The following is a 19,092-nucleotide window of genomic DNA, read 5'->3' as shown; positions in this document are numbered from 1 at the left end:
CAATTACAAAAAAAGTACCTCCAACGTCAACTGTATTTTAATAGTATTGGGCTTAATTGTTAGGGGATGATGGACACTTCTCGGAAGTCAAATCAAGTCAACTCAAATCGTAGATTGGTTTTTGAGGAGATATGAAAATTGCAGCACCCTGATAAAAACTTCTCAGAACAGAGTAGAGAACCAACAAACTCAACCTACCTGTACATATAGAAGGTTGAGCATGGTTGAGCACTGGGCTGCCATGTAGGAGGTCCTGAGTTCAACTCCAGCCAGACCAACTCTCGGGGTCTTAAAAATAACTGAGGAGAAAGTGCTGCCATCGTAATTTCACCTGCAAATGGTTACACTTTCAAGTCTTCTCGGATAAGGACTGTAAACCGTATGCCCTCGGTCTCACAAATATCTTCCATGTTCATAACCTCCCTGGGGGACATTAAAGAAGCCACACTCTATTTGAGAAAAGTAGGGGATGAAGTTCCCGGAGTTACGTTATGGCTGCACTTTGTGATTGTATAGGTGGGTGGGTATAGCAGGTAGATCACATCAGCTGAATAGCTGCCAAAATGTCAACCTGCTCAAGCTAATAAATAACAAACAAACAAACATGTACAGTGACACCAAGTCTGGGAATCAAATCTGGACCACATTCATGGGAGGTAAATCCTCTCACACTGTGCTTTCCCTGCTCCCCAAATTAAACTAGTCTATCCAAATTCTTATGTGTGCTGGGAAGGTGCACATTAAGAACAATGTTGACGTTGGCAAACATACTTGAGGTGAGGGACAGCAATATAAAAAATCAGAGAGAATTGCAAGGCAAATAAAATTGAAAGAATAATACTTTACACAATCTACCCAATCCCTATAAATTGCAAAAATAATATCTGTTTATAGTTTGTGTTTTCATAGATTTGGATTTGTCTGGTTTTGAAGTGACTGGAGTTAACAGTATAATGTATCCACGGCATTCACAAGTTGGACTTTTTTTCCTTAGGAGAAAAAGATACTGTATTTTCTCAAAGATGGCTTGGAAAAAACAGACTAAATTACAACGAATATGGTGAGTAAGACCATCACTTTTATTTCAGCTTTTATCTGATCCTCATTTTCACTGAGAGTCTGCAAAGTAACTGTTTAAAAGATATTACAAGAGTGAAATTTGTCTGTTAATACCAGTAAATAAAAATAATATTCCATGATTGTCTTCTACAATAGTTGGAAATTCTATCCAAGATTGAAGTGCGGATACACAAGCTGGAGGACACCATTGTTCCTGTGCACAGAGAAACTGATGATTTGCAAAGGAGACAAGCTAGTATCTTTTAACAGCCAATAGTATTACCGTCAGAGTTTTGATAACCTGAATTAACCCTATTCCTGGGTCCCTGCTGATCAAGAAAACTCATGGGGCTGTTAACCCTTTGACGTCCAAACCGGCCTAAACTGGCCATTCTTAGTATTTTACTGTGTCTAGTGCCAGACGATTTTTAAACTCATCACAAATAGATGTGCTTGGGAACTGGTGCCTAAAAGGTTAGTGGGAAGCAGAAGCCAGAAGCCAAAGGGGAGGTATCCATGGCAACCCTGGAAGCGGGAACCACCCCCACACGCAGCCTCTAACTGGCACCGTCACACTGAGTAATCAGTGGAAACAACTTACCTGACCCATACTTACCTAGAGATCACCGAGGAAGCGGGAGGGACGGGAAAGGGCGAGAATCCGCAAAGATTTGCTAACAGAGAGCAATAATTATTGATCCACAAAGATCAACAAGCAGCAATGCATGAGAAAAGCAACATGACACAAAGGCCCTGCAAATCTCCAAAGGGCCACCCCGCAGGTCACGTACCATAAAGGGTGAAACTGCTGACTGCATTAGGTTGAGTCTAACTTAGCCTAAATGATATTTAGCCACATTACTCGTCAATGGGGAACCCCTGGGAATCAATGGGTTAAGCATGGAGGAAGAGGGTTAAACCAGTTCATATTGTACTGTTTTTCATGCCTTAGTCATTCCAGTCTCCGGAAATGTGAAATAAAGAGATGCCATCTAAACCACCGTTGTTCACAGCTATGTGTCAAAATGTCGTTTTGATACAGTGATCATTTTTGCCTAAGATACTAGGTTTTGTAAACACAATACCTAGTACCACCTTTACATTCTTTTGTATTTATGTTAATTAGACCTACTTCTCTCATGTGTTCATTGTAGCCCAGTTAGAAAGGCTTATTAAGATTAAAACAGATGTCTTTTTGAATATATTTTTTAATTTGGCCACCATTATGAAAGAGGTCTATATGGAAGTCAGCAATTGAAGTGATTAATTATCCTACTCTCTTATCCTTTTGTTCTGGTTGAGAGTATTAATTTGTATTCATACACCCTCAATGAATTTATTACTCTGTATCTCTTAACTCTACCCAGATATTGACAAATCTTTGGCTGGATTAGATCATGTCATTAGTTATCACCATGTTTACGCAAACGTTGAACATGTCATTCGAGATGCGTGAGTAATAATAAAAAATTGAAATTGTCACTGAGACATCTGATTTTTTCTATTTTACACTTGAATCCAGTTAAACTACTTTCATTATGACTTGAAGTCTCTTATGATAATAAAGAACTTGCACTATTTAACAACTACACGTATTCACTGAAGTAGAGGTGGCTAGTGGTGGATATTTACCAGGCTGCAAAGCGATGAGGTAAATATCTACCACTAGCCACCGACACTGAGGTGAATAGTATAATAAAACAGTGAGATAATGTAGCTCAAAAAGATGGTTTTAACTAATTTCTTCCTGCAAAGATTACAACATTTTTGGGCACAAATTTCGCGCGAATTGCTTGGAGGTGAGTAGAAAAGGATATCCAGAGTTTGAGTAGCATGCATGTTCAACGCTATCCACTGATTTAGTTTATACATATCTAATATGTGTTATTCTTTCATATAGACCAACAGGCCAGCTGTATACATAAATTATATCAAGAACTTAGAAAGAGTGTTGGATGCAATTGAGTTTTTTAATCAAAACAATCCCAGCTGCATGGAGCTTTCCAACCTGGTCAGTGTCTTACATTTTTGATGATGTTAATGCAATTAAAAATAATTAAGGGGAAACAGCAGTGGTGTTAAACAATTTAAGAGTGCTCATCTTCTTCCAATTGAAGGTGACTTCCAGGTTTTAATATTATTCTTGAACCCTGCTTGTCATTGTTTTCGCCATTTTTTTATCGCTGCAAACCAACAGGCCAGCAGTGGCACTGATCTTGGCAATCGCTTCCTTATGCATGGGTTACCTGTGGTGCTGGAATTAATGACTTTATTTTTTATTTCAGGATTTTGTTAGTAAATGAGTGGGTTTGTGCTAGGCATAAGATTTGGACGATTGTTCTAAAGTTTTTTAATCTTTATCTTTGGATTATCATCTGGATATTTCCATTGTTATGCTGGTTTCCTGCATTCCTCCACATTTTGCGTTTTATTGAATTTTGTTTTTACCACTCTGTGGTTGCATTTGTTAACTTTTCATAACCTTTTTTCTGTAAGAATTTTTAAGAGATCCAGGCAGTGTTGAGTTGTAATCACCATTCGTTCCTTACTTTGAAGTGATCAATTTTTTTAGCTCATATTTGAACATTGTTCCATTTTGTTTCCCCATTTTAATGAACTTTCAACATTGTTACATACTGTAACTTCCTGTTACGAACGTTCCTGTTTTATGCCTGGGCAGACTTTCAATTATTTTTTCATGATCGTTCACCCTATATACCCTGTGAGCAGTTAGTTTCTTCTATGCTTCCCGAGAGAAAAACCGCCGCATGCAGCGCCAAGGATGAATAAATTAAATTTGAACAGGTACATCTAAAACAAGTTAGTAGACTTGTTTTGGCGCTTGCACATGCATTCAGCTACATAACTGCTGCATTTGGGCAAGCCTGCTATGTCGTGATCAAAGTGACAAATTCCATATTTTGCCGCAAAATGCATCAGGTGGGTCTAACGTACTTTGCACATGCTTGATGGAAAATCTAATGGTTGCTCGCAGTGGTTTCTACCCTGCTTCCAGGGTAACGTTATGTAAGGGCGCTTTCCATTTGACAGAACTGACCGGCCAGACCGGCATTTGGGAGGAACAACTCTACAACGCCTTCAAATTAACAAACCTTGAGGATGATATATACTTTTCCATATAAGAATGTGAGGGATTATGGTGCAAGTGTTCCTTCAAATTGTTGCATTTTTTTGCAAAATGACGGGTCTGGCCGGCCAGTTCTGACAAAAGGAAAGCGCCCTAAGATATATTATGATTCTGTATTAATTATTGTAGACTTCATTGCGTGACTCTGGGCGTGATTCACTGGAAAAGGAATTTCGACAGATGTTGAATAGGCATAGCAAGGCTGTCCCTGCAGAAACAATTTTGAAGATGAGTGAAGGTACAGTAAGGGCATTGGTTTCATCTGAAAATGATTCATCTTGCCATTTCCAATGTCAATAGTTTAAAATTACCTTCTACATAAACAGCTTTATAAAATAATTATTTGTTTTCATTTATTGCTTGTTTTTGTTTTTTTTAGAAAATCCCCAGGAACCCATGAAATTTGAGCATTTGTCAGGTTTGTCATGAATGAATAAATAACAACATAACAATAATAATAATAATAATAGTAATAATATTATTATTATTGTTATTATTATGGCAGTAAAAACTTCTGGATGCCCAGATATCCTATACAATGATTGGGTGGCAAGCCGTAGCCAATCAATGCGATGACCCAAGTCCTTACAATTAAAATCCTAGTTCCTAATAAGAAAGATCCTAGTAATTAAGTGCAAAACTGTTTGCTATCCATAATAATAAAATTATAATAATAATAATAATAATATTATTATTATTATTATTATTATTATTATTATTATTATAACAGGGCTCGAAATTAACAAAAAAATCCAGTCGCATTTTGCGATAAGATACAAAAATTTAGTCGCAATTTCGCAAATTTTAGTCGCAAAATCGCCGCGCTGCATTGTGTTGTCAGCGGTTTAGCAGAAAAATATGAGCCAGCAGTACTTGTGTGTAAAGAAACTGCTGAAAATGGCGAATGATCGAAGGAATGGAGCTGTGCACGTAACATCGCAGCTAAATTACTATACAATTACGCTACCTTCCGAAAAAATTCACTGCGAGAAACAAAATAATTTTGTCATTTATTTATTTATTTGTTTATTTTAGCAAAGTGGCAACTGCTAACCCTTTTGTTTCGAAAGAACGAAGGTGACAACAAGTCGCAAATTTGCGACTTCTCCAGATATTTTAGTCGCAAAGGGAAAAATTTAGACGCAAATTCGACCGTATTGGTCGCAATTATTTTCGAGCCCTGTATAATCACTTTATTTTAAGTCTCAATGTTATGTAGCTGAGCACGAGTCAGTGCTCTACTAATTTGGGAGACTACAAATCAAATCAAATGTTGGTTTTTGAGGAGAAGGCAAAACTGGATTACCGGGGAAAAAAACCTCTCAGAGCAGAGAGAGTAGAGAACCAACAAACTTTAAACCCGCATATGGTGTTAAATCCGGGAATTGATCCCAGGCCACATCGGTGGATAGCAAGTGCTCTCACTACTGCCCCAGCCCTGCTCAGACTTCTTGTTAACCTAAAGAGAGGTCCTTACTGGTAGATCTCAAACCCTGAGACCTTGCATTATTGACCAAGCGATGAAGAGGTCACTACTACCAGCAAGACTAACGCTTGAGGTTTTCTTGTAAAGGCCAAATGCTAAAGGTTACCTTGACAATGGTTGATGGTTAGTGTGACTGCGTATATCAAGTTTAATATGGATGCACTGGAAGTTTGGAGAGCACAAGAGAAGCATAAGAGAGAATACTCACTAGCTTCTTGAGTGCTCTCCAAACTTCCCAAGGATTTTTCACCTGTTTTCCAAAACACATTCAAGTGATGTTGAAGTTGTCAGAAGAGAAAATCAAGGGGACACTTCATCAGGCTATTTGAAATTGATGTGAATCTCACTTCATTCTACTCCAGGCTTCTTCCTTTTTGCAGGCCTGGGGACCTAGTGTATTTTCTGTCTGATAAGGTCTAATCAAAAACCAAATCTGTTTATTTATGATGATTAGTTCAAACTTTAATTTACTAATTTAAGTAATTTCATATGATTGTTCTTTTCATTCCATTACATTGGTAGAAAAAGTTTTGGAGGACTTATGCACTATAACACATTGGTTGAACGGACCAGGCAGGGATGATTCAATCGGTGAGAATATGTCTTTGGAAAACATTTGAATGCTGTTAACAGTAGACTATTGAAACCTATTTCCTACGTATTTCTGGTTCAGAAGCTCTTTTATGGAGGAAAAGATATTCTGGAGAAAGACTTTGTGCATCCAATATAGTCTGTAGCAAGGACAGAAAAGTTTGAGAAAGTTTTGTTTGTTTGAATACAGCATTATGATTTCATATTGCCTATTTGCAACAGTACGCCATATCAAAAATGGTTGACCCTCCAGTTTTTTTAAAATTATTTTATTTTATTATAAGTTATTATCGCGCATGAACCAAAAATAATCGTAATTAGAATGACGATAAATTTTATCCTTCAGAGTTACTGTTACTGATCAGCTTGCTTTCTTATGTCTTAAAGTTTCTACTTTTTTTTCAGATTTTATGAGTGTGTATGCACAAATTCGGTCAAATGCTCTTGTGAGGTCTCTTCAAGGGTGAGTTTTAAAGTCCTGCAGGTACAAAATTAAGTGTTGCATGTGACTCTAATGGTTGAAGAGAAATTCTATACAAACTCTTATGGTCAGTCATATTGTGACAAGAGAGTAAAAATATCTCTGGTGCCATAGTTATGCTCCACTATCCTGTATTAGTATAAATACACAGGTGATTATACAAAATCACATGCTCTCATTGGCTCGCTATCTTGGATTATCAGCCGATAATCACCTCGACGGACAAAATGGCTGCCAGTAGTCGTTTTGCCACCGTAAGTGAAGATGATTTCGCGTTGAAATGTTTTTTTTTTTTTCTCTTTTTTGAAATAATCACCAGCTGTGTATTTATACTAAAACAATTATTAGCTACCTTTAATGGGCCAGGTTCAGTATAGCATGCCACACTTTCCACATTTCCACTCAATGGAATTTCAGATATGGCAGCTTTTCAGAACCATTTGAAATGGCAAGAATATTGTTATTAGCATGAGGCCAAGCTTGCCAAATTATATTATTTCAGCTTTCTGATCTTACGTCCTTCTTTACATCATTATTATAAATTGCCTTTATTGCTGCTTGCGTCACCAATGAAATATGAACCTTAATCTATGAAATGACTCAAGGTAGTAACTGTAAGCATTAATATTGCTGCTTCTTCAGTAGAGTTTAAAATTGCATCATTGCATAAATTTTTCATTGATCTCTTCATTTATTCTTTTTTTCCCTCCTTTTTGTTTTTGTTTTTTGTAGGTTGAAAGATGTAAGTTTGATCATATCATGAACATCAGTCATAGCAATAAATTGACTATTAATAATAAGAATATTATAATGCTATTTACAAGGTACAGTAATTTTTGTAAAATTAAAATGTTGCAGGTTGAAAGATGTAAGTTTGATCAGATCAAAAACATCAGTCATAGCAATAAATTAATAAGAATATTATAATGCTATTTACAAGGTACAGTAATTTTTGTAAAATGAAAATGTTAAAAAACCAAACTGTTTTGGCTGTTTGCCATCATCAGGGTTAAAAATGACCGTTCGCACGCATCCATATAAGCATAATTATATATCTGATTTAATTCCTGTTGGGAAAAGTCAACGATCCTACATTCCAACGTAGGATCGTCAAGGGGCTAATGATCCAACAATTCTGCCCCAGTCTGAACAAACATAAGATATATATTCATGGATGCGTGCGGACGGTCATTTTTAACCCTGATGGTGGCAAACAGCCAAAACCGTTTGGGTTTTTAACAATTTAGTTTAAAAAAATTACCTTGTAAATAGGGTATTTTATCTAAGCAAACATTATGGACACCAATAAGAATATTGTCTTCATAATTGTCATTGCAATATTATTAGAAGCTGAAGCACTATAAGATGAATTCAAATAATAAATTAGAAGAAAACGTATCATTTAGAGAGGGAAAAAGAAGAGAAAGCAAACTAAAGGAGAATCTTCTGAAGCAGTGTAGGAAAATACTAAACTTTAAACTTCAAAAATGATTAATAATTCACCGAAAAAAAAACAACTTCTATTATAATTATGTAAAGCATACTAATAGTGCTTACTGTAGCTTGTTGTTCTTGTCCTCTCGTAATTTGAATCTTTGTGTGGACTCCAGAGGGACACCCTTTTTGTGGAATGTTTTAAAAGGAGTTCAAGAAAGTCACAGGTCATGTTTTGTGAGGTCTAATTGGTTTGGCCTCATGGTTTAAAACCCACTAAAACACTCTTGAAAGCTCATTTATTAATACATAATGTCATCCGAGAATCAAACAAGGTATGTAATGACTGTCAATTTAATAGTATTATTTTATAGCTTCGATATCAAAGTGGGGAAACTGTTTAATCGACCACCACAAGGCAGATTATTGGGCCAAACTTTAATGCAGTAGTTGCCCAAAAGATATTATTTTACTAAATGCACGAGCGGGCGGAATTCTACGAATCTGCTGAATGTGGCCGACAATGAAAACCCAATTCCACATGTCATCTATGTGAATGTACAGATATAAAGGAAAGTATCTATCCCAATTTAATTCTGAAGTAAGTCTCTCTTGTTTTTTGTTTTTTTCAGTCTTTTTATATAAAAGCCAAATCTGGTCCAGGTTAGTGCTATGCATTTAGACTATTAATTTTTAAAATACACAAAACTCTTGTGTTACAGTATTTGCTATTAGGATTTTTTAATGGCATTCATGAAGATGACTAGTGTCTAGCTGTAGGTATGGCTTTGATTGGGGAGTTCTCATTGAGTTTGTATTATTCATTGAACATCACCAGTTACCTAAGACTGTGAAGTTAATAAAAAATTAATGTTCTTACTACTCTCAATAAACCTATTTTTTTAAGAAATTGTGAGAAAATTTGTTTAGCTCTGTCAACACCAGCAAGTTTTATGTGAGAATTTTCATGAGCCAGTTCTTTAATTTGTGGTACTTGAATGTGTGTGAGGAAATTTCCTGCATAAAATAAAATCTACAGTACCCAGTAATTGAAAATGTGTACATGTAATCTTGTTAGGTCAGGAGCTTAGAAAGATCTCTAGATTTGCATAAGGGATCTTTCTACAAAAATCATTCATTGTCCAAGGAAGGAACAGCAAGCAGTCCAAGGATCAGCACTAAAGTGTAACCTTAATTAACTGATTGACTCCTGACTGAAAAAATGTCCATGGTGTGAATTCAGAGCTACCTTAAATTTTCAGTTATGTAAGGTGGCTCTGACTCCGCTTCATAGCATTTCATACTTTGCAGAAAGTTTCATTCTGGCATGCTGATTACATTTCAGAAATAAAAATTGGGAGTCAAAACACAATGTAATTCATTTTTTAGATATAAGCAGCTAAGGCCGAATTGTGGGGTGTTTTTGCAGGGCTTTCCTGTTGCCATGGTAACTCTATGTCAAAAGGACCAAATCCTTTCCAGGAATAATTGGTGTTTGATATGGTACCCCAAAATTGCCAAAAACCCCAAAATTAAGTGATAAATTGTTGTAATGTCAATCCTTCTAATAAGAACGTTTCTTTCAAGTGTTGAAAGTAGTTTGAGCCACCTTAAGTGTAGTAAAGTTGGCTTTGCTCACAAAGCTGTTGTTCCCTATTTTGTGTTTTTTCCCTTCGATGTAAACCTTTTCCTTTCATGACACAATAGGTGGTTTGCGACCAACCTCTAGAGGCAACGATCACAGTTGGTGCAATGTACAAATGCTGGTGGACAAACAAAGAAGCTAATGACAGATCTTTTTTTTTTCGTCCACCAACATGGTAGTGATGACATAACATGAAAACCACCTATTAAACAAAGTGCTTGCAGCAGCCAGTAAGCTCAGATACGAGTGTGTCTGCATGTAATGGGTAATGTCAACTTATGGTTTATTTCATGCCCTAATAGGTGGTGTGAATACTCCCACAAGAAAAGGAACTGGCAAAAGGAAAGAGTATGTTGACTTGTACCTTATTGACTCTATTTGCAAAATTCTTACTCTCTATGCTGGTCCATAACTAATATGGAGCTTTACATTTTTGCCTGAAAAGGTGTTAGCCTTCAATGCACATGTATTATACATGTATAGACCTCTTTCATAATGGCGGCCAAATAAAATATTCTTTTGTGTCAATGCTAATAAGCCCTACTAACCTCGCTACGACGAGTAAATTTCAAAAGAATATTTGTTTTAAAACGAGGGCAGTAGATCTACTTAACATAAATACAAAAGAATGTAAAAGTGGTCGCCATTTATGAAAGTGGTCTATATAATGGATGACACAGTGCTTCTGAATTAAGAAAGTAATTCATTGTTTTTTAAATGGCATATACAGTTTAACTATGTTCATTTGTTTATTTATCATTCTAGCCATTTTTCACATATTTTGTTGATTTTCTGTACTCTGTTAAATCCTTATTGTAAAATTTAATAATTATGTAATCGTGATGAGCACCTTGTGCTTACAGAGATCAAATTTAAATTATGTAATTTGAAAATAAATCCCTTTGATATGAAAAATGAAAAATACTGTACAAGTTCTTCTTTGTTTTCAGGTTACGTCGGGTTCCGTCCAAATCAGAGCACGGTAAACTGATTGCTATTTTTGAGGAGCCCTACAACAGTACTCTGTTAATCTTTTCACACTTTTTTTGTAGAACTTGTATTTCTTCTCCTCGCATTTTGATTGCATTATGAGTGATAATTCTATCCTGGCTTCTTCTGTATCTCTGATATCGAGAATTAGTGATCATATACCTTGAAGAACGGTTTTTGATGGAGTATGGAAGAGTAATTTTGCAATAATTGTTTTAGAATCAGCTTCTTTTATTCAGCCAAAAAGAGCCATTAAATGCAAAATTAATAATCGTGATGTCACTTACTCTTAGTCAAAAGTATTTTACCCCACTTAGCACTGATTGCAAGTCGTTTCCATGCATTGTCATCATAAATTAATTTTATTATTAGCTCAAGTCGTTGTCTCCTCTCATTGGCCAAAGGACTTTAATACGTTTTTTTAAAAAACTTCTGTCATCCAAATTGTTGAGTTTGCAGTTTGCGTAATCTTTATATTTTCATGGCTCAAGCTGTAGCTGATCCACTAGTGATTTATCGAGTGCTGGATAAAGTATACTTTGGTCCAATATAATAATGTTATTATTGTTGGTAGGTCATTCCCGCCGGGGCTCGTCCATGCCTTCAGAGAGTGGAGGCACTTTTAAGGAGGAGGAAGAGTGAGTATGGTTTATCTGCTAAGTATGTACTGTTTAACAATCCTTTACCAATGGCTAAGTAAATGTAGTACTGTTGAACAATCCTCAAAATGAAGCAAAGGTTATTATTTAACAATAATGACAGGGAAGATTTGCCAATTAGCATAATTTCTCAAGACAGGTGATTAACAGGATGTTGTTTTTTAATTGGCAGAGGTTTATGTCATATGTCGCTACTACTGCATGATCACCCTAATCTATGCAATTTTTTTTGTAATGGTTGACTGTGTGTCGAGACAAAGACTGAATTGTCAGATGACTAGGAATATAAATCTGTGAAACAATTACCAACGAGACTACGTAGTCTCTTAGAGCTGGTCGTTCAACAAAGCTTTCTAACTTACTGTGTATGTTTCTTTCAGGGAAATATATGGTGAAAATTACATTGTGTTTTGTAAATCCCTTCTTCGACTCATCCAGGTGAGCAGACCATATTGTTATCTCACTTTTTGCACCAAGATAATTAACTATTTGGATAACCATAGCTGCAATGATTGGCAATGGGTGTTGTGCTAGCCTTACTTACATGGTAGCTGACCAACCATTGACTGTCTTTCCAACATCTTTGGCTGCTTAGTGCCAAAACGGGAGGTGGGTGGGGGTGGTGTGAGTTTCTGGCAACCATCCATACCCTACTTTAATAGGACCAGACCTTGAAACCATATCTCAGTTTATATGGAACAACAACCCACTGAAGACATGATCATTGTGACTAATGTGTGATTATTTCACCTGTTTAGCATTGACACTGAGGGCTTAGTGCTAAATTGGTGAATGTATGGACTTTGACGAGTTTCACTCGGATATTTTTGAATTCTCGACTTTTTCTCTGCGGATTCAAAGATTTTCACATCTACACGTAACATATTCAAATGAAGTTTGCCCCTTCTTCGTTCTAGTATCCAGGACTCCTCTGTGACGATTGTCAACAGAGCATGCGCCATAAGGCATGTGAGTAGGCAACAATTGAAGCAGTTCGTGCAGTGGCCATGTTGAATATTTAATATGTGGTAAAGACTGAATCTGAGTATGTAATGTCATCGGATTTGAAAATATCAGGATGCGACTATCCGTATTCCAAAAATTTTCACTCTGGAGAGTGGATAGATTAAGTTGCGGATTCACATGCCAGATTTGCCGGATACATGTGGGTGGAAGGCGAATCCCCAAAAAACTTGCAAATTAAAAAAATATCTGAATGGATTTGGATGGGGAAAGAATAATATTGTAAACTGGAAGAAATAATGTTTGCAACCAAATTTGTTTAAAACTTCTTGGCAAAAAGTGTGCATCACAAAAAGCAATTTTGAATCACTTGTTTTGAAATTTCCTACTTGCTGCCATCTTGAATTTTTGTGACTTATTTCAGTTACCCTATTGTTCTGACACAAACAACTTTTGTACAATAACAATATTTAGGGCGACCGTAACATATCACAATAACATTATTGAAGATGGTGTTGCCTGGGAAATTTGGAAACAAAAAAGGAAACAGATTTATGTGTAAACATTATTTCCTGTGGGTTAAAATTATTTTTTTTTGAGTGGAGGTTCCCACATGTGGAAAGTAACAACTAAAACCCAAATATAACGTCACACTGGTATAAAAAACAACCAACTGGAAAGATGCATATATAGTAGGGTGGTGATGTTGAATTCCCGGGTTGAATTCCTTTCCCACTGACGACAAAAAAATGAAGATCTGAACAGGACTTACCCCTGGAGTATCTGCTTGCAAATAAAGTGCCCAGCTGCCACAGTGATGCCATTTATATTTGTGCTCCTGTGCCAAGGTTCTTCACAAACCATTATGTTGCTTTTGAGGGTGGCCTAAAGGACAGGTCACTTTTCATAGGTCACTCATTACCAAACCTTTACTAATGCTAAACGTAGAAACGTAGATCTCATTAGGCCTAAAAACGATGTTTGGGCCTAAGGTTAGCCAATTTAAAGGTTTTGAGTATTGGTAAAAGAATGACATGTATCGAGTGATGCGTGAAAAGTGACCTATACATTAGCCCAGCCGTTGTTTTTGCTTTTTTTCTGAGGAGTGCATACGCATTTACTGAAATGTAACACTTACTCCTTACAGATCAATTTATCGCTGAACTTCTGTCAACCTGATATTTGGCAAAAACATACTGCAGTTAGTGCTGATTGGAATTTAATTTTTGATATGCTTCACTTGCCTTTCAGAGTGAGCGCGAATTGATGAAGAGCATCATTCCGGAACAAAGCCAGAGCACTATTTTTGATAAACTTATTCAGGCAGCAATGGACATATTTATCTCAGAAGGAGAGGTATTGAACATAGTTTTGCAAATTATTTTCTTTTTTAACAACCTTTACCTAACAATGCAGGCCCATTAAATATTCGACTGTCTAAACGTCTGGCCATGATGAAGTACCGGGGAAGAACAGCACCAAGCCGTCGGTAATTCTTAAATTTCAGGGGCACCGAAAAACTTGTAATGGATAACGGCGTTGTCAAGTTCGGCTTTCCTAGCTGGAAACTGAAGTGCCCATGCAAATAGTTTAGGGAAAAGATCTTTCTTTCAGAAATTGATAGCGTAAATTTACCTTCCACAAACTTCCCTACGAACCGCTTGCTTCCCGAAAATGCTAGCTGACCAGTTTGAGTGCCGAAAATGGCGAAAAAAGCCTTTCCGAAATTTTCCTCTGGTCACAAGTTGATGTTTTGGACAAAGCTGGAAAAGTCAAGGGGATAACCAAGTGAAAGATTCCAAATTTATAGTTTCCCGCGGGCCCGGTTGTTCGAAAGCAGATTAACTTAATCCAGGGTTAGCGTAAATTTGTGTTTCATGTTTTCAACTTTTTGGTGAAAGTTTCTTTTGCTTATTTTTGTTTTTCAAGTTTGTCTTCGTCTAATGTAAAGTTTTTGCCGAATATCAGCGTTGAACAGCATTTAGAAGTAGAGAAATAAACTCTTCCTTGGTTATATTTTATCTGGGATTAGCGTTAATCGGCTTTTGAACAACCGGGCCCTGCTGTTTATTAGTAAAGCATTTAATGAGTTCGAGTCCTATTAGGAGCACTGGGATTTTTCCGAGTTTGCCCGAGCCATCAGCGATGAATACATCTCTTATCTATTTTCTTATTCTGGCTTTTTGTTAATTTTGTTCCAGGCCATTATAAATATTCTCAAGCGCCATTTTAACAAGCACAACTACTCTGCCATTCAGCAAGTTTTTCCCATCCTCAAGGCCTTCAATGCCATTCAGCCTGATTTTTATGTTACACTGCAGGTTAGTTCGTGAAATCGTTATTTTTACCAGGTTGGAGCTTGTGCGATAAACTTGTCTCGTGGCATGCAGGATTAAACAGCCAACCAAAAGAATCTCGCGCTGTAAAACGACACAAGCGTTGACGCTTGGAACGCGATCAGGCCCGGGCTGCTGGAAGCATGGTTAGCGCTAACCAGCGCTAAATACCATGGAAACCGATAGGTTTTGATACCTCTTAACCAACGGTTAGCGCTAACCAGCCTTCAAGCAAACGGGTCCTGGTAACCAGCCATTTTCATTTCTTTCTTGCTGGTACATGTTACACGTCCGTTCCTAAAAAAAGGGGTAGTCTGGATTTTTCACGAAACTGGCCTCTGCGCACCATTTAATTCATCCGAAAGTACAAATTTGAACAACCCTCTCTTCTGCATGCGCATCTTTGACATCAAACATCCTGGGAATTGGTACGAAGGGTTTGAGGGCTACGTAGCTAAATTTAAAATGGGTCTTTGAAGGATTTTTAAGCTTCCACCCACCCATCGTTTGTTCCAGGGTCGTCCTCGTTTCTCAGGCAAATAACAATTCTTAATGAGATATTCGAACAAAGGCCGGTGTAACAAAAATTAGTAATCATGTCCGGAAGTCCTAAGAACTTGTTAGTTTTCCGATGGCTATTCAGGTCGTGTTACACGTTAGTGTGAAAATGTTTCAAAACCCTGGACCAAGCTGGTAAATATGGTTGCGAGCAGTCTTCGTTCTGGGTTAAAACCCCAAAAGTTAAGACCGCACTAACAGCGCTAAATAAAAGGGTGGTTTTCGGCTTAAAGAATTTTTGAGATTAGAAGATAGAACCAATTGCTCACGCGGTGGGTGTCTTATTTAACGGGAAACTCCCCGCCAATAAAAGAGAAACCTCATATTTACAGGAGAATAGTGTTTCTAGTCAAATTTGTTTGAAAATTGTGCAAGGCATGCGTTGGTGTCCGAGAGCCCCCATTTTGAATAATTGTGACGTGTTACTCTTTGCCTTATTGGGGACCTTAAGCACGCGCGTTTTTGAGACGCGGACGTCAACCGGGAGTGAGCTCTTTTCTCTCTTAATTTGTCTTTACACAACCACATTTACATTGTAAAGTATCTTTTCTCCATTAGAGATGATAAGTATAAATATCTGGGAGACACCACTGTCCTAGCACACGAAATGTTCTCTTCCGGTTGCCGTCCGTTAAGCTCCCTATTGAGTGTTATGTCGTGGGTCCGAATACCGTTGAAGCTACCTTAATTTTTCTTATGTCTATAAGAGACAATCTGCTGCAAAGTAGTACGGCAACCGTAACACGTCACAACTATTCAGAATGGAAGCGCTCTTGATATTTAAAAGTGAAAATAAGCGAATCCGAATTTTATTTTTCCGATACACTCTATTAAAAAAAAGAATCCAAGCATTTTCTCGGGTTTAAAAGTTCTCTTTTGTAGGAGTAGAGGTTCCTGTTTGTTAATAACAGCAAGTGGCTCTTAATTTATCAAGCACGGTAAATGACCGAATGAAATAACGAATTTTCACAGGAAACATTTCACAGGACTCAAGGACAATTTCGAACACTCATTCATTCAATGGAAGCCACCGTAAGTATCCTCGGGTTTCATGTGACGCCAAGGCAACCATACTGGGGTTCCTAACCAATGAAATGGCGATCATTTTGGGGTCTCGAAAGGAATCCTCTGGAAATTGAGTTCATTTCTTATGAAACATTTTCGACTTCTTTGGGTTAAAACGCAGCTGGTAATTACGTGAATAAGGACCAGGAGAGGGCTCTCCGTTTTGTTCATTATGCATTTATCTTGACGCGTTAGCTATAGCTGATTTGTTTTGAGACGAGTTTTGCGTTCCTGTATTCCTTTGGTGGTAATCGTTTGGAACTTCCTAGCCCCTCTACGGGAGTGGATGGTTCCAAAAATCGTCTAAGTTGTCCCAGACAGAGGAGCTGCGAGACTGAAATGTGAACAGCATAGTCAAATAGGTAGAGAAACCGAGTAGTGCACTGATGAAAAGGGACTGTGTATGATCAGAAACCCATAAGGGTTGAAACGTGTAATGGCCCATTGTGTGCTGGGAAACAAGCTTCTGAATATTCCAATTTGCTAAGTACCATATTTGGAACAACAAGAGCGAGGGGTTTCCAAATATGGTACTTAGCACTGAAACGTTCAACCAATCAGTCCGCACTGAATATTCGAAAGCTGTGAACGCGCGTTACACGTTTCAACCCTTATGGGTTTCTGGTATGATTTAACTGGCTTTTTCACGAAGTACTTGCTAATTACAGTGGAATTTCAATGCCATGGGGTTGTTTACCGTTTACAAACATCAACAGGTTGATCCTCGTTATGTTCAAGTGGTAAGCAAAAACCATTGTGCTCCACTTGCAAACTTCCAGCAATTTTCGCACATCACCGTAAATTCCGAATGGAATTCTTCTAAATGATATTTATATTATCTTTTTTTGTCAGGCTGCCAAAGCTCTTGATGATTTTGCGGAGGGTATCAAGGTATTCGTTATACCTATTAACAAAAGTACTTAGCGATGTTCAAATCGAATTTGACTTTGAACAGATTGGGTTATTAGGGAGCTTAAGCAACGACAACGGCGACGGCATCGAGAACGTCACAAATTTGCATATTTTAGTGGGTAAAAACAATAGCTTTTCACGCCCTGCATGTGCGTTTTTCACTTTTGTCTATTTCGTTGCCGTCGTCAGCAAAACAACGACGTGAAATAGCCAAGTTTTTGGTTTTATGAAGAACGTCAGCACTTGAGGATAAATTTTCATTTTCTCTCCTAAAATGGAGTGCCGTTCCGACTGGTGTCATCTTTGAGGAATTACCACACCCTTTTCATATTAAAAACGTTGAAATAGTCACGAAGCGATTAAAATAACGCAAATATATATTTTGAGATGACGTTCTCGTTGCCGTCGCCGTTGTCGTTGCTTAAGTAAGCTCCCTATTATCACAAAAAGGACACGTCTAAAAAGTATCTCGTTTGACAAATTTGAAAGTAATGTTTTCAAGCACAAAAGAAAGTCGCACACATTCAAGGGCCCTCTGCCATAGTGCTCTTGAAATGTATGTTACTCACCAGCCTAGTTCGCTACTGGGAAAAACCGTGCCCGAGGTCTTGGATACTGAAGACAGCAGGGCTCGTAGCCAGCCCCCACCCTCCCCCCACCCTCCCCTTCCCCGCCCCTACCTCCCTTCCCTTTCACTGCGATCATAGGAATTGTTACTGTCTTCTTGTTTGTGAACCCTGTTTCAGCGGTTGGTATTTTTTACTTTAGCATGGTCCTGACAAGCATTCCAACATGCCCAGTGATGGAACAGTCCACGAGCTTACGAAAAATGTAGGTTCAAGTTTCATAATAGTTGTTCTTCGTGTCGAATTTCAAGGTTATTTGTTTTGAAAAATTGTTATCGTTCCAGTCGTAGATAGTTATGAGCACGACAAAGGAGAGTCTTAAATGAACGTCTCGTGCTTAAGACATTCTTGATGCTGAAACCTTCTTTTGACCTTGTAAGAAAGGAAGGAGGAGATGACAGGTCTTTGGACTTGACTCGTTCTAGAATCGTGCCCTCACTCGAAGTCAACAGTCAGTCATTTGGCCTTTACTCCTGCTAAAACGAGCTGCCACTTTGGGTATTTGACGTAATAAAGGAACTGTTGCTCGTAACCCTTTGGGACTGAAAAGAACGTACACACTATTCGCAAAGAGCATTGCATGGAGCTCGCGGTGTTGTGGTCTGTCCTTTGTGGTATTTCATGGTTGGGAAGGAAAATTCTGGGAAATATTTGCTATCGAGCTACTCTAAAAATCCGAGGGTAAAGAGAGTTATGGTGATGATGATGATGATGTGAGTCATAGCGTTTTGGCTTTTGTTTTACGGCATTTGAGTCACCTGACCTGTAATGGGAGCCCTATTCCCTTTCTATTCCGAAAATGGTCGTAAATTTCACCTAGAGAGAATCGTCTTATTGAACACCTTTCATATATTTTGCAATGTTACAGCACAAAAATGAGTCGTTAATATGGCGTTACGACCAGTGATTGCTAACTTTGGAGGAGACATACTTTTGCTTTAAACGACTTCTTCAAATAACATTAGACAAAGGGCAAAATGCATTTCACGTGCGGCAGTCATAGTCTCCCGATCTGTTCCCCAGGGGTTTACTCACGACTGAAATTATTTGACGATCTTTGACTGGTGTCATTAGAGCGAGTTTCAATTGAGTGTCGTAAAACCAAAACCAAAATAATTACTTTGACCGATCAAAAAGGA

The 19,092-nt window shown here is 37.7% G+C and overlaps 1 protein-coding gene across 1 annotated transcript in view; it reads left to right on the top strand.

The window, feature by feature from the left end:
• The window catches only part of LOC138058924 (exocyst complex component 7-like), a 31,969-nt gene that overhangs the window by 696 nt on the left and 12,181 nt on the right, over positions 1-19,092 (top strand). The window contains 19 exon segments of the mRNA XM_068904382.1: positions 995-1,060; positions 1,216-1,315; positions 2,427-2,511; positions 2,968-3,070; positions 4,337-4,445; positions 4,587-4,625; positions 6,216-6,284; positions 6,690-6,747; positions 7,498-7,507; positions 8,832-8,862; positions 10,147-10,192; positions 10,795-10,826; positions 11,409-11,472; positions 11,874-11,931; positions 13,708-13,812; positions 14,658-14,777; positions 16,323-16,382; positions 17,268-17,306; positions 18,096-18,162. Coding sequence (XP_068760483.1) covers positions 995-1,060; positions 1,216-1,315; positions 2,427-2,511; positions 2,968-3,070; positions 4,337-4,445; positions 4,587-4,625; positions 6,216-6,284; positions 6,690-6,747; positions 7,498-7,507; positions 8,832-8,862; positions 10,147-10,192; positions 10,795-10,826; positions 11,409-11,472; positions 11,874-11,931; positions 13,708-13,812; positions 14,658-14,777; positions 16,323-16,382; positions 17,268-17,306; positions 18,096-18,162 — 1,261 coding nt within the window.

This window comes from Montipora capricornis, chromosome 8, assembly GCF_036669925.1.
Source record: "Montipora capricornis isolate CH-2021 chromosome 8, ASM3666992v2, whole genome shotgun sequence".
Classification (NCBI taxonomy): domain Eukaryota; kingdom Metazoa; phylum Cnidaria; class Anthozoa; order Scleractinia; family Acroporidae; genus Montipora; species Montipora capricornis.
The sequence above is the reverse complement of the archived record's forward strand: the minus strand, read 5'-3'. Positions and strand labels throughout refer to the sequence as shown.